Consider the following 14322-nt stretch of genomic DNA (forward strand, 5'->3'; position numbering starts at 1 on the left):
GCCATGTTTTCATTCCCCACAGTCAGGACAGTGTGTCCTGTCTCCTAAGGCCAAGCTTAGCTACAACCTGATGCCTCATATCTGACAACAGGGACTTCCACTCAAAGCGCTTGGCTCTTTTTGGCTTGGAGGTGATGAGTGGAACTGGAGGCAAGTAACCACAAGTAATTGGGCTTCTTCTAGGCTCTATAATTTCTGGGTGGGTTTTTTAATATTCTGGGGGTGGCAAAGATACAAATATTGTAGAGCTAATTTAGGCATACAATTTTTGTTCTAGAAGTTTCTACAGAACACTAATGTTGGTGATTATTTTGCAGGGAGAGGGATTGGAGGTAATAGGGACTTAGGGTCTTCATTTTGTACCTCTCTGCACTGTTTTGAAAAATTAAGATTATAAACCATTTTTTAAAATCACCCTTTTCGATATAACTTAAATATAGTAAAATAAACCCATTTTAATATGATTTGACAAGTGCATACACTCACGTAACTACCACCTCCACAAATGAGATACAGAATTTTTCTGTCACACCAAAAATTTCCCTTGTGCCTTCTCCCAGTTCATATCCCTACCCTCAGCCCCAGGCAACCAGCAATCCAGTTTCTGTATGGGCCGTTTTTATTTTTTCTGTATATTTTTCTGTACTAAGGGGAAACCAATGTAATGGAAATGTTAAAAATATGTAGAGGGAGGCAAGGTTTGGCCACTCTGGGGAATCCCTCTGCAAAGTTGATAGGTTAGGGCATGTATGTGTAAGGGCAGTGCAAAATTGGTAAGGGGTAGGTGTGTGTGTGTGTGTGTGTGTGTGAAAGTGGCAATGTTTTCAAGAGGGGAGAAGGAGAAAACAATATTCAGGGGAGGCTGTTTAAAAGAAAGTTAAATATTTAGATAATTTTTTAAAAAAGAAAAATGGAAATAATTACGTCATGGGAGTATGGATTGTTTTGTTTGCTCATTTGTTTTCTGTATGTGCTTACTGTTTTTATTACAGGAAAAGTTTACTTTTAAAAAAAAAAAAAGCTGTTTAATGCTTACCTGACTATAGAAGAAACTGACAATAAATATGAGTAGAACAAAAGTTGAGAGTAAGCTGTGTGAGACTTACTCTAAGTTATTACTAACTCCAAAAGGTAGAGAATTTACTTTGAGCAAGAGGCCTTAGTTCCCTGTGTCGATGGAAAAATACCTTTGATATCACTTTATAAAGCCTTTTAATTTAATTTAAATGTTAATTTAACCTGGGCAAGATTAGGTGATGTGGTGGTGCTATTTTTAGAAAATGCACGAAGAATTGGAGGCTTGCTAAGTGCTTCCATCCATTTTCTGACAGCTAACAGGTGATGCTGAGTGGTCCAGAGCAAACCACAGGAAGGTGTAACTAAGTAACAAAGCATCCTGTTTCCCCACTTGCCTGATGGGAACCACCTGGGGGTCTTATTAAACTTGCAAATTCTCAGGCCTTTCCCCAGACCTTTTGAATCATGTTCCAGGGGCTTCTTCTGATGAGGCAAGTTTAGAAAAGCAATGAGCGAAGGCTTTTGCTTTATAGACTTTGCATACATCGAAGTGGGAAGGTCATAGTGAACTTTTCTCCACCCAAGATAAATCTTTAACTTTTTTGATCGGGAGTTGGGGCCTGGCCTCTCTCAATACATATGTATATATTTATTAGGACTTTTGCATAAGGTACTTGGATTTTAGATTGCTCTGGGATTTCTAGGCATATGTAAGTATGATGGTAATTTTAAGTATTGACCTCTGTTCTTTAGCTTTCATGCAGTTTTTATAAGGTTGAGGGAATGCAATGCAGAGCATATTGTGGAACTCAGTTCATTTGTAATACTGGGGATTTAAAGCACTGATGATGGGGAAGAGCTTCAAATTGCCTGGAAATATGAATGGTGGCAAGTTAGAGTTTTTCTTGTGGTTTGTGTGGGACCTGTTTTCTCTATATAGTCCAGATTTGAATAATTTTGTAGGCTTTGGGTTGTTTATGTTTGCTTGTTTATTCATTTCATAATTTATTGTCTTATGAAGAAATCACTGTGCTATGAGTAAATACTAGTAGTTCATCCTGTGTCTTGTCCTCTAAAAGCAAGAAAAATAAAAACATTTTTTAAAGTAATTGTAGTATTCAAACTGATCCTAAAATTCATGTGGAAATGCAAGGGACTCAGAATAGCCAAAACAATCCTGGAAATGAAGAACAAAGTAGGAGGACTCATACTTTCCAGTTTCCAACTTACCGTAATCAAGACAGTTAAGTGCTCGAATAGGGATAGATACATAGATAAATGGAAAGAATTGAGAGTCCAAAAATAAACCCTTAACATTTATGGCAAACCAATACAGTTCAATTGGGAAACAATACTGTTTTCAACAAATAGTATGGAGACAACAGGATTGCACATGCAAAGGAATGAATTTAGACCCTTATCTCACATCATATTCAAAAACTAATTCAAAATAGATCATAGACCTACATGTAAGAGCTAAAACTAAAAATTCCTAGAAGAAAACAGCATACATTTCTATGACCTTGGGTTAGACAATGGTTTCTTACACAAGATGCCAAAAGACCAAGCAATGAAAGAAAAAAATGGTAACTAGGACTTCACTAAAATAAACTGTTGTGCTTCAAGATAGCAAAAAGGCTGGGCATAGTGGCTCATGACTGAAATCCTAATGCTTTGGGAGGCCAGGGTGCGAGGATCACTTGAGCCCAGTAGTGCAAGACCAGAATGGGCAACATAACGAGACCTCATCTCTTTTTAAAAAAAAGAAAAGAAAATTGAAAGAAGTAGCTGAGTGTGGTGACGCATGCCTGTAGTCCCAAATACTGGAGAGGCTGAGGTGGGAGTATCACTTGAGCCTGGAAGTTCAAGGCTAGAGTGAGCTGAGATCACACCACTGCACTCCAACCTGGAGAACAGAGTAAGACCCTGTATCAAAAACAAAAACCAAAAAACCCCACAGAATGGGGGAATATATTTGCAGATGATACGTTTGATAGGAAACCTTTATCCAGAATCATTTCTCCAAAAGAGATACACAAATGGTCAAGAGGCACATGGAAAGATGGTTGACATATCCAGTCATTAGAGAAATGCAAGTCAAAACCATAGACAGATACCATTTCACACTAGGATGGCTATAATCTATAAGAGACAATAACAAGTAATGACAAGGAAGTGAAGAAATTGGAGCCCTCACACTTTGCTAGTAAGCTTCCACCCCCCACCCCTTCCCATCTTCCGCGAGGCTGGAGTGCAGTGGCATAATCTCAGCTCCTGCAACCTCCACCTCCTGGGTTCAGGCAATTCTCCTTCCTCAGTCTCCTGAGTAGCTGGGATTACAGGCACGTGCCACCACACCTGGCTAATTTTTGTATTTTTACTGGAGGCAGGGTTTCACCATGTTTGCCAAGCTAGTCTCGAACTTCTGATCTCATGATCCACCCATCTCAGCCTCCCAAAGTGGTGGGATTACAGGCATGAGCCATTGCACCCAGCTAATATTTTAGTAATGGTGTGATCACTTTGGAAAACAAGTTGGCAGTTCCTCAAAATGTTAAACAGTTAATCATATGACCCAATAATTCTCCTAGGTATGTTCCCAAGATAAATGCCCATTTGCTGATGAATGGCTAAATACATGTGGTATAGCCACACAATTGAATATTATTTGGCAGTAAAGAGGAATGAAATACTCACATATGATACAATATGGATGAAAATATTATGCTGAGTGAAGCCAGTCATGGGTGATATCATTTATAGGAAATAAGAATAAATGTGTAATATTAGGCCATGCGCGGTGGCTCACGTCTGTACTCCCAACACTTTGGGAGGCCGAGGCGGGCGGATCACCTGAGGTCAGGAGTTCAAGACCAGCCTGGACAATATGGCAAAACCCTGTCTCTACTAAAAATAGAGAAGAGGCAGGAGAATCGCTTGAAGCTGGGAGGCGGAGGTTACAGTGAGCCTAGACCATGGCACTGCACCCAAGCCCGGGCAATAGAGTGAGACTCTGTCTCAAAAAAAAAAATTGCTCTAGGCATTTCCTTCCAGCTTGCGGGGTTTGAGGGAGTGGGTATGGTGTTAATAGGATAGCTAAAGGGTGGGTAGGTTGGGTCTTCTGTTTATTCAAGTAAGGCTGTTAAAGTTGTGAGGAAAGGTAGTGTTGAAGACAAATGCTGTGACATTATGAAAGGAAGGGAAGCAGAGAGAGAAGCTTAGGCATGGGCCAAGTTTGCATCACGAGGTCCATTTTTGAATCTTAGCTCCATTACTTACTGTTTACCTGAGCCAAGCCCCCACTCTGAGACTGAGGTTTTTCAACATAAAATGGGGAGTTGGAAAGGTCAAATAAATTAACTCATGAGAAGATTTGTGTTGTCTGGTTTATTATAAATGTTAAATCCTATGGAGAATTTAGACATTTTGTCATTCATATTTTTATGATAGAGAACAGCTTAAAACTTCTCTTTGGTGTAAGTATAGTCTGTAGAACCATGATGTTCTGAATAGATGACTGCAGTCATAGTTTGTGAAACCTGATTATAGCTGATACTCTGGAAATGTAACTCAAGTTGTAGTCCAGAAATTCATGCTCAAGGTGGTGCTGTTTTCCCATAAATCTGATGAGGTTTTACATTTTATCTCTATTCCAAATCAAGCAAATAACTGTATATATATATATATTTAGGGCCATTTCTGCCTTCCACAGTCCTCACGTCATCTTCCCTTGTGAGACCCCACCCAAAATCATTTCGTAGAAATGTGTATTTATCCCATATTCACTAGAACACATATGGGAGCTAAGAGTTGAGTATACCAGTGGACCTGTTACATTTTGGAAGACATTTGTTAAAACAATACTTTAGATATTACAGCTTGCTTTTTATATTTTAGAGTCAGTTTGTTTTTAGGCCAGAAATATTTGAAAAGCTTGTAAGCCCTGGCTCCTAATGGAATAAAGGACCTAATATAACTCTTCTGCAAACAGATTACATTACAAGGGAAAATACTCATTTCGAACTTATTTTTGCTCATAATCTCAATCTGGACTGCCATATTAATCATTTCCTTCTTCTTGTCGGAAACCAGACATGCATTTTATAGATGGGTCATTGTGTGTTTGATGTGAATTGTTTTGTTTTGTTTTGTTTTTAGATCCGGGGATTTCTTTCACGGTTTGATAATGTCCTTCCCGTCAGCCTGGCATTTGACAAATGTACAGCTTGTTCTTCCAAAGTAAGTCATTTTGCATTGGAGGGACTTGTTTTTAAAAGTGAGCAAATCAGCATTTGACCACAGCCTCACCAGCTACAGCCATTGAAACCAACTAAGGGCTTTTTGTGGGGGAAGGGTGGGGTCTAAACACTCAGAAAGGACTTTGTTTTCATGGATCTGTATTTATTCTCACAGTGGTTTAAAACCAGCCTGAGAAAATGTATAGTGTAGGGAGACCGAGTTGAATATTTTAACTCTGTATCAGTACTTTGTGTCATGCTAATTTTGTCTTGAATTTGAACTTTACTGTTCTTTGTTGCTCCCCAGAGGGTTCGCTCCTAGCGGGGATCCTCACAGAGCAATTTTTTTAAAGCGTACTCTCAGGGTGAGGCAGCCTTGGCTGAGTCTTCCACAGATCCACATAATTACAAAGAAAAAGAAAACAGAGATTAGGGGCCTGGATGGGAAGCCACTAAAGGGGCCCCTTTAGCTTTGATCTTTCCAGAAGCTCTAAAAATAGACCTGGTATGTTAGCCATCGTAATGGGAAACGGCTGATATATCTCAAAACTATAGTGATGGCATCCTATGTTTTAATAGGTTTTCAGATGCTGTCTGAGTGAATTTTACATGTACACTGTATGTGATAGCTGATTTCCTTTCAGGTGTCCCTTTCAGCCTTCTAATGCCCAGTGACTTGACCTGGGCTCTTAAGGCTCGTGATTGCTGATAAGTAAAGATTTTCATGTTGAAGTGCTATACAAAATAATGTTGGTAGTCACCAATCCCCAACTCTGGCTTCTCAGATATAATTTGGGACTGTTTTTCTGTGTAGCCTTCATCTGTCTGCTACTGTGGAAGAAATAGAATTCTAGGGACGTTTTTCTCTATTCTGAGTTGACAAGCTTTCTTTGAAAACTGTACTTGGGTTATATTTTATGGGAAGCATGATCCTGACCAGTTTCTTTGAAAAGTGAATGTAAAATTGACAAGCAATGTTGATAAATTTGGTTACATTTAGATGCTCAGAAATTTAAACTAATTATTTTCTTTTTGCCTCCAAAGTAAACTATGCCCATTTTATCATTATGCATCCCAAGTGCCTATGTTGAGATTTCAAGCTTACCCTTTGTCTTTAGTTACCCATGAACTCATTCTTTCTGTAGTTTTCCTTTAAGGTGTATGTGCTGAAGCCAGGGCCTCAAGGATGTCTGTGTGCACCTCCATCTTCAGAAATGCAGGTTTAAGGATTATACCACATCTTTAGTGGAGCAGTTCTTTTCCCCCTTTGAATGGTTGAGCTAACTGGTCTCAAAATAACTTGGCAGTATTAATTTTCATACTGAAATCATTTGGGACAGGTGCCAGGTTTTCTATGGCTTTATATTGATCTGCTAGTCAATGAAATAAAGATAATTGGGTTCTCTAAGTGAAGTGCAAACACTCATTCTTTCTTGTTGTATTTCTAATTAAATTAGCCTTTGAGATACTGTTTATAAAAGAATCACAAGCATACCAACTAACTGGGTGTTTCTTATATACTTTAAAAGAATAGCTTGGCATTTTTCTTTCACACTTATCATAAGCTTTAAATTAAATATAGGTATCACTTTTTTGTTAGGAAAATTATTTCCTCCTGGTGGTCATTCTGAGGGTCCTGATTTACATAAACATGCTGGACGATTTAATACAAACTGACTTGGATTTTAACAGCTGTGCTATTCCCATAGCGATCACTTTTCATGTGGTCTGGGTATTAAATTTCTTCTGTGCTGGAAAGGTTGCTTCATTGGTGCATGTATTTCCTTACAGTAGAAATGCAGCATTTACTTACTTGTCTACCTTCTTTATTCGCTTAGGAGATTGTCGTTCTCTATTATCTGCAAATCCAATGTTAATAAGTTTGAAATGACAAATCCAGTACATTTTCATCTTTGTGTATGTGAATTTTTTCTTCATAGATACTTAGCATAATACGTTTTATACTGAGTCATGTCATAATTATTGTTTTAAAAGATTCTTTGGGGCTAAAAATTACTTTTTAAAATTTCTCCTTTGGCATTCATGAAGTAAATTTTTCCTTTGGTAGTTTTCAGTATGTTTTCCTCCCCCCCCCCCGCCCCCCCGCCGCCCCGCGCCCCACTCTCCAGAGACAGATTGGGGAAGTAATAAGTTCTGCTGAGTCATAAAGCGCTTGTTCATAACCTTACTCATTAAAAACAAAACAAAGCAATATATATATATATATATTGCTCTTACATCTCGTTCTCTGTGTATATATGTGTCCGCACACACACATATATACATAGAGAGAGCGCTTTTGATGTAGCCTGAGGTGGGGAAGAATACAGTGCTTTGCTTCTAAGGCAGGAAAGTCGGAACATTTACTCACAAATCATTTCTTACCCTACATGATCTTAGGTTGGCACATGACGGGGTCAATTGTTCCATCTTAGAGGAAAAATATTGAAGAATTAGGGGGAGAGGTGGGTGGTGAGGAGTCAATTTCATTCCAATTTCTACTGATTGTCTTGTAGAACTTTCTAAACAGGTGGTATTTATCAGTGAAATTTCAAAAGACCTTGTTTGAAGTTTATATGAGTTGCTTTTTACTTCAAGGACTTCCAAGCTAACTAGAGTATTATGGCATTACTACCAGAGGAAAAGTGTAATTTTAAAATCAATATTCCTGAATTTTAATATCAATATTCCTGAAAGAATTTCTCATAGTTCATTGTTACTTTGTTATTGTTAGCCTTTCACATAATTATTTTTTGGCAGTAGAGTATTTTTGGATGACTTGATATAATTTTAAGTGGATCTCCTGTATACACTTTAACCACATTCACCCATTGTTAATGTTTTGCTCTATGTGTATGTGTTCTCCTCCTCCAATCCCTCCTTCTCCCCTTCCCCTCCCTGATTTTTTCTTGAAATTTTGAGAGTACGTTGGAGACATTGTGATCCTTTACAACTCTTGAATGCTTCAATGTAAACCCCAAGGAACAAAGACATTCTCTTACCTAAACAAAATACCCTTATCAAATTCAGGCAGTTTAATGTTTGCATAATACTGTTTTCTAATCACCAGGCTGCATATTCAGTGTTATTTGTGCCCGTTAATGTTCATTGTAGGTGTTTCCTCCCAGACCAGGGTCCAACTGAGGATCAAACATTGCATTTAGTTGTCATGTCTCTCTGGCTTCCTTCAATCTGGAAAAGTTACTTCATCTTTCTTTGTCTTTCTTAACTTCGATGTTTTGATATTTTGCCAGTTATTTTTGTAGAATTTCCTGCAATGTGGATTTGTCTGACATTTCCTTCTGATTCGATTGAGGTTATGAATTTTTGGTGGGAATACCAAAGAAGTGATGTTGTCTCCTCACATCAGGAGTTATGTAATATATTATATCCCTTTTGGTGATGCTACTCATTCCCTTTCCATATCTGTAATTGCTTTTTCCAACAGTGAGAAACCTGTGATCTCGGCTTACTGCAACCTCTGCCTCCCAGGTTCAAGCTATTTTCCTGCCTCAGCCTCCCAAGGAGCTGGGATTACAGGCGCTCACCACCACACCTGGCTAATTTTTTAGGGTTTCACTGTCTGCCAGGCTGGTCTTGAACTGCTGACCTCGTGATCCACTCACCTCAGCCTCTGCAAGTGCTGGGATTACAGGAGTGAGTCACCACACTCAGCCCTGTCCTAGATATATCTACTCACTTGCTGAAGTCTAAAATACACAGAAAGTAGTTTAAAAGTTGCTAGCCCATGCTACTACAGAAAATAAACCTAGAACCTACGGTGCCTATTTGTGCACAGTTCTTTTTTACTAGGTAAAATTTACATATGGTGAAATGCATGAATCTTAAAACAACTCTTAAGTTTTAACAAATGTATACACCCATGTAATTCACACTTCTCCCATCAAGATATTAGAATTTTACCATCACTGCAGAAAGTTCCCAGGTACCCTTTCCCAGGCAATTCTTGGTGAGGGGGAAGTATGTTGAGTATCATGGCTATTCCTTCGCTATAAGGAGTAAAGCTAGGCACCTTCAGGTGTTGTATGGATTAATAGCCTTGTTTCTAGGACCCAGAAGTTGACCAAAACCTTTTTTCAGACCTACAGAGTCAGGAGCAGGTCTGTGCAAGAGGAGACTATGCAGAGTATTCTTGCTGCTGTTGCACAATTCTGTTACTCACAACCTTTGTGATAGTGCAGGAACAGCCTGTTACGAAGAATCAGGCTCCAAACTTGGTTTGCATACCATCTGGGACCTGTGCAGATGTAGCAAGATGTGCCCAGAAACCTGATCTTGAGATTTTAATTAGTGATTAGCAACCCTAATATACTCATTGCAGCATTGACTATGCAGTAGGCTTTTCTGTTGATGGGTTATGATTAAACTCCTCAGAGTGACTTGCTATCAGTTTTTTGTGTGTATCTGGGCATAGTCCTGAGGAGTGATAGGGTGAGGGTTGGGTAGGAATAATAAATGCCAGCTGGTGATATCAGATGGTGAATTGTACTTTCTTTTGGCCTTTGTCATAGTCAGCCTGCCTATTTATTTTTTGATATTATATAATCCTATCTTTCTTCTATCATATTTTCTTGTCAAGAAGAATGAAAATCCAGGCATGGTGGCTCATGCCTGCAATCCCAGCACTTTAGGGAGCTGAGGTGGGCAGATTGCCTGAGGCTAAGAGTTCGAGACCAGCCTGGGAAACATGGCGAAATCCTGCTACAAATAATACACAAATTGGTCAGGCATGGTGGCACATGGCTATAGTCCCAGCTACTTGGGGGGTTGAGGTGAGAGGATCCATTGAACCCAGGAGGTTGAGACTGCAGTGAGCCATGATGCCACAGCACTCTAGCCTGGGTGACAGAGCAAGACCCTGTCATGCCTGTGCCCCCAACCCCCCACCAAAAAAAGAGAAGCATGAAATACCAAAAGTAAACAGCTACTTAAACTTTAAAAGAAACCTCTGTCCCCTAGCAGCTTGTCACCTAAGGGTTGTGCAAATGCACCACCTAGAAATGGGCAAATCATAGATTTGGAAGGAAGGGTTAAACTTTTACCGTGTGTCTATTGGCAGACGTTCATTTAATTCAACTGACATTTGAGTCCCTGCTGTGTGCCAGAGATAAAAAGATGATTAAAATAGCCACTGTCCTCAAGGAACACTGTCTAGAGGGTGAGACAGACTTACAAGCCAATAATGATCTGTTCTGTTGTGAGATGCCCTACAGCAAGGTCTGTGCTCTTGTTACAGCATCCCAATGCCAATTAATTTTGTAAATGGGGAAGGTCTTGCAGAGGATGGCTTCTAAGTTGATGTTAAAGGTCAAATAGGAGTTTCTAGAAACACCTGGGGGAGAGAACAGGAGGAATTCCAGGCAATGGGGGATTGCATGTATAATAGCCAGAGACAACAAAACATGGCACCGTTTTGAAGTTGTTCAGTACAGCAGTTGTGGCTGAGCCTGGGATACCCAGTTTCCTACAAATCTGCCTCTTGTCTTTTTGAGTGCCATCCTTAGAGCTGGAATCTGGTAGACGCTGTCTAATACTTGAAGCTCCTGTTTTGAATTTTACAATTCCGTGTAAAACTCTTGCTCACCTAGCACCGAGCTTTTAGGGGGTTTCCTAGCCTAAGGAATCCGGTAGCTGCAACAGGGTGGTGTGGAGGGCAGGGAGTCAGGGGATTTCCAAGGTCTCTCTGGCCTGCCAAGTGACCACAAGCAAGGTGCTCCCCCGCTCTGCTTGCCTCCATTTCTTTTCTTCAGTGAATCAGTTGGATGAGATAGGTTCTGGCTTTCTACTGATACTTAATTAGCTTTTATTTTTTATATTTCCTTTGTTTTTCAAGCAATGCATTTTTAATTGCAGAAAATATATTTAATAAGAAAGAATATATGATCCAGCTATTTAGATCGCTGTTAATTGATCTTGACACTTGATGACTTTAAAAAATATATATATATATATATGTATGTATGTATATGTGTGTGTGTGTATATATATATATATGTAGGTATACATAGACATCTTTTTTCCCTGAACATTCCTACTATAAGGGATTTATGGTGCTGTATTGAGGATACTCCCTGCTTCTCAGATTTGATAGGGTTTTAAATCTCAATCGTTTACAAGGACTGGCCAGAGCCCAATCGGAAGAGCTATCTGCAGCCTGTGCCAGGAATCTTTGCATACAGCTTCTCAGTGGCAAATATTACTCAAAACTGGGCTGCAGCCAGATTTTCCTTCTCCTTTCCAAAAGGGATATAAATCTCTGATTTGGAAAATGATGAGTAACCCCCAGGTTCTCTTTCCTATCTCATTTACCCAGCAAGGCCTCAAATCTTCTATTTTAATGTATGATGGATTCCATATGTACGGTTGTGTGGTGTAAACTGTATCCCACATCTTGTCCTTAGCAACTAGTGTTTCTCGAATCTCCAGAACTGCTTGGTTCCCAAAAGGAGATGGAATATCCAGCCAGAGCTGGTGAGGAGTATTTAGCTACAAGCCTTAACCTCAGAACTCTTGGCTCTTCACTGCCTTGAAAAACCTTGAACATTTCTCCCTTTGCTTCTATTTCCTCATCCATAGAGTGGGGAAAATATTTTCTGTTTCCCAGGGAAATTGCAATGGCTGACGTGTATCCAGTTCCCTGTGGCCAAGTACCAAGGCCTTTGCCCACTCCTGGGACTGGTGTTGACATCAGAAATAAGAAAACAAAGACCCCTGTGATTACATTAGGTCTGCCGAGGTACTTGCAGCCTTTTCTGGCTCACTGTTCACACACAGGTACAATGGGAGGGATTGAATCAGGGATTTGAAGGCCAAGGCTGCCCTGCAGAAACCTTGCATTCGTGTCTCTTAACAGTGACGGCTAAAACCTTTTCCATGATTCCAGAGAATGCAGCCTTGCTCGTTACTTTTGACCGGTGGTTTTCAAGACCACCTAATTAGTAATTAGAGCTTGTGATGCTTACTCCTTTCCCTGTCACCTGTAGTCACAAAGACACATCTAGTTTTCCCAGATACATTTTTTTCTTACAGGATTCTTCTTACCATTCGGACGAGAAAGCGTAGGGCTATATTCACCTTAGATGGTTCCATTGGCAGCCTGGCCCAAGCAGAGTCTTCAAGGTGTCGAAAAATTGGGTTCTTTTTAGTTTGGAATTAATCTCATTCACTTCTAGTCTTATCCCCAAGCACATTCTTAAATTTCTGAGGCTGTGCGCGGTGGCTCACGCCTATAATCCTAGCACTTTGGGAGGCCAAGGCAGGCAGATCACAAGGTCAGGAGATTGAGACCATCCTGGCCAACATGGTGAAACCCCATCTCTACTAAAAATACAAAAAAATTAGCTGGGCACAGTGGCGCATGCCTGTAGTCCCAGCTGCTTGTGAGGCTGAGGCAGGAGAATTGCTTGAATCCAGGAGGCGGAGATTACAGTGAGCCGAGATCACGCCACTGCACTATAGCCTGGGTGACAGTGCGAGACTGTCTCAAAAAAAAATGTTGAGTCATGGATTGTGTTCAGACTGATGAAAGCAGTCACCGCTGTTCCCCTTAAAAATGCAAAGCCACACACAGTTTTACAGACAATTTCAGAGGCTTCATGAAGTCCCTGAAATGTGCCTGTGGATCCTAATAAAACACCATTGCTCTCTGAATGTTTGTTTGGTACCATTCCGAAGCTCTCCTAGATGAGACACTAGTATGTGAGGGTTGCAACCAGTCCCACCATGGCTGGCCCTATGGCTTTGGGAACTTGCCATCTCTCTGGGAACTAATTTTCCTCAACTGTAGTAAAGGGAGATGCAGGAGCTCACTTACCACTAAGTTTTATTTTGTGTCTCTGAGATTGTGTAGCTTCTTGATCAACTATTGTATTTCTTTAGGCCCAGCTATATCCAACTGGGTGATGGAGGACAGTACTAACTCTGCTCAGAGTTTAAAGAGTTAGTTCTGTCTCTGCTAGTAGGGTACATTGACTTGACTCCTAATGGGCAGAGGTCCCCAAGTAGCCACTGTTGATGTTCCTCCTTTTTTTTTAGAAAAAAAAAAAAAAAAAAAAGAATTTGTATAGTACATTCATCTTCATCCTCTTGACTATACCCTCAATAACTTGGTAAGATAAGGAGGGAGGAACATGGATTTGTAACTGCCACCCAGCTGTTGAAACAAGGGAGCCATCACCTGGAACTGGGAAAGCTTTTATGGACATATATGCTCTTACACGCACACAGGCTGTATATGATATATACCCCTATTTAAATAGATTCTTTTAAATACCTAAATAAAGACCAGGCATGGTGGTAGCTCACGCCTGTAATCCCAGTACTTTGGGAGGCCGAGGCGGGTGGATCACCTGAGGTCAGGCATTCAAGACTAGCCTGGTCAACATGGTGAAATGCTGCCTCTAATAAAAATACAAAAATTAGCTGGGTGTGGTGGCAGGTGCCCGTAATCCCAGCTACTCAAGAGGCTGAGGCAGGAGAATCATTTGAACCCAGAAGGCACAGGTTGCAGTGAACCAAGATTGCACCACTGCACTCCAGCCTGGGTGACAAGAATGAGACTGTCTCTAAGTAAATCAATTAATACATACATATATATATATATATTTTTTTTTAATTTATTTTTTTTACATGAGTTTGTTTTAATGACCACTGCCATCTCATTCAGTTCAACAATTTCATTTTATATATATATATTTTTTTTTTTTTTTTGAGGCGGAGTTTCGCTCTTGTTACCCCAGCTGGAGTGCAATGACGTGATCTCGCCTCACTGCAACCTCCCCCTCCTGGGTTCAGGCAATTCTCCTGCCTCAGCCTCCTGAGTGGCTGGGATTACAGGCATGCACCAGCACGCCCAGCTAATTTTTTGTATTTCTAGTAGAGAGGGGGTTTCACCATGTTGACCAGGATGGTCTCGATCTCTTGACCTTGTGATCCACCCGCCTCGGCCTCCTAAAGTGCTGGGATTACAGGCTTGAGCCACCGTGCCCGGCCATGATATATTTTTAGATGATACAAAAGTGAATAAAATAGCCTCTGAGGTTTCTGA

General features: G+C 40.3%; 1 protein-coding gene across 25 annotated transcripts in view; it reads left to right on the forward strand.

The window, feature by feature from the left end:
• The window catches only part of ATG7 (autophagy related 7), a 275247-nt gene that overhangs the window by 100898 nt on the left and 160027 nt on the right, over window positions 1–14322 (forward strand). For all 25 annotated transcript variants that reach the window (XR_008476829.2, XR_013527506.1, XR_013527507.1 and 22 more), the window contains one exon: window positions 5176–5256. Coding sequence is in view for 20 of the 25 variants with exons in the window: in XM_035273644.3 (XP_035129535.1) it covers window positions 5176–5256 (81 nt within the window). In the remaining 5 variants the exon portion in view is untranslated. The remainder of the gene's footprint in view (window positions 1–5175; window positions 5257–14322) is intronic.

This window comes from Callithrix jacchus, chromosome 15 (genome assembly GCF_049354715.1).
Source record: "Callithrix jacchus isolate 240 chromosome 15, calJac240_pri, whole genome shotgun sequence".
NCBI classification, from domain to species: Eukaryota; Metazoa; Chordata; class Mammalia; order Primates; family Cebidae; genus Callithrix; species Callithrix jacchus.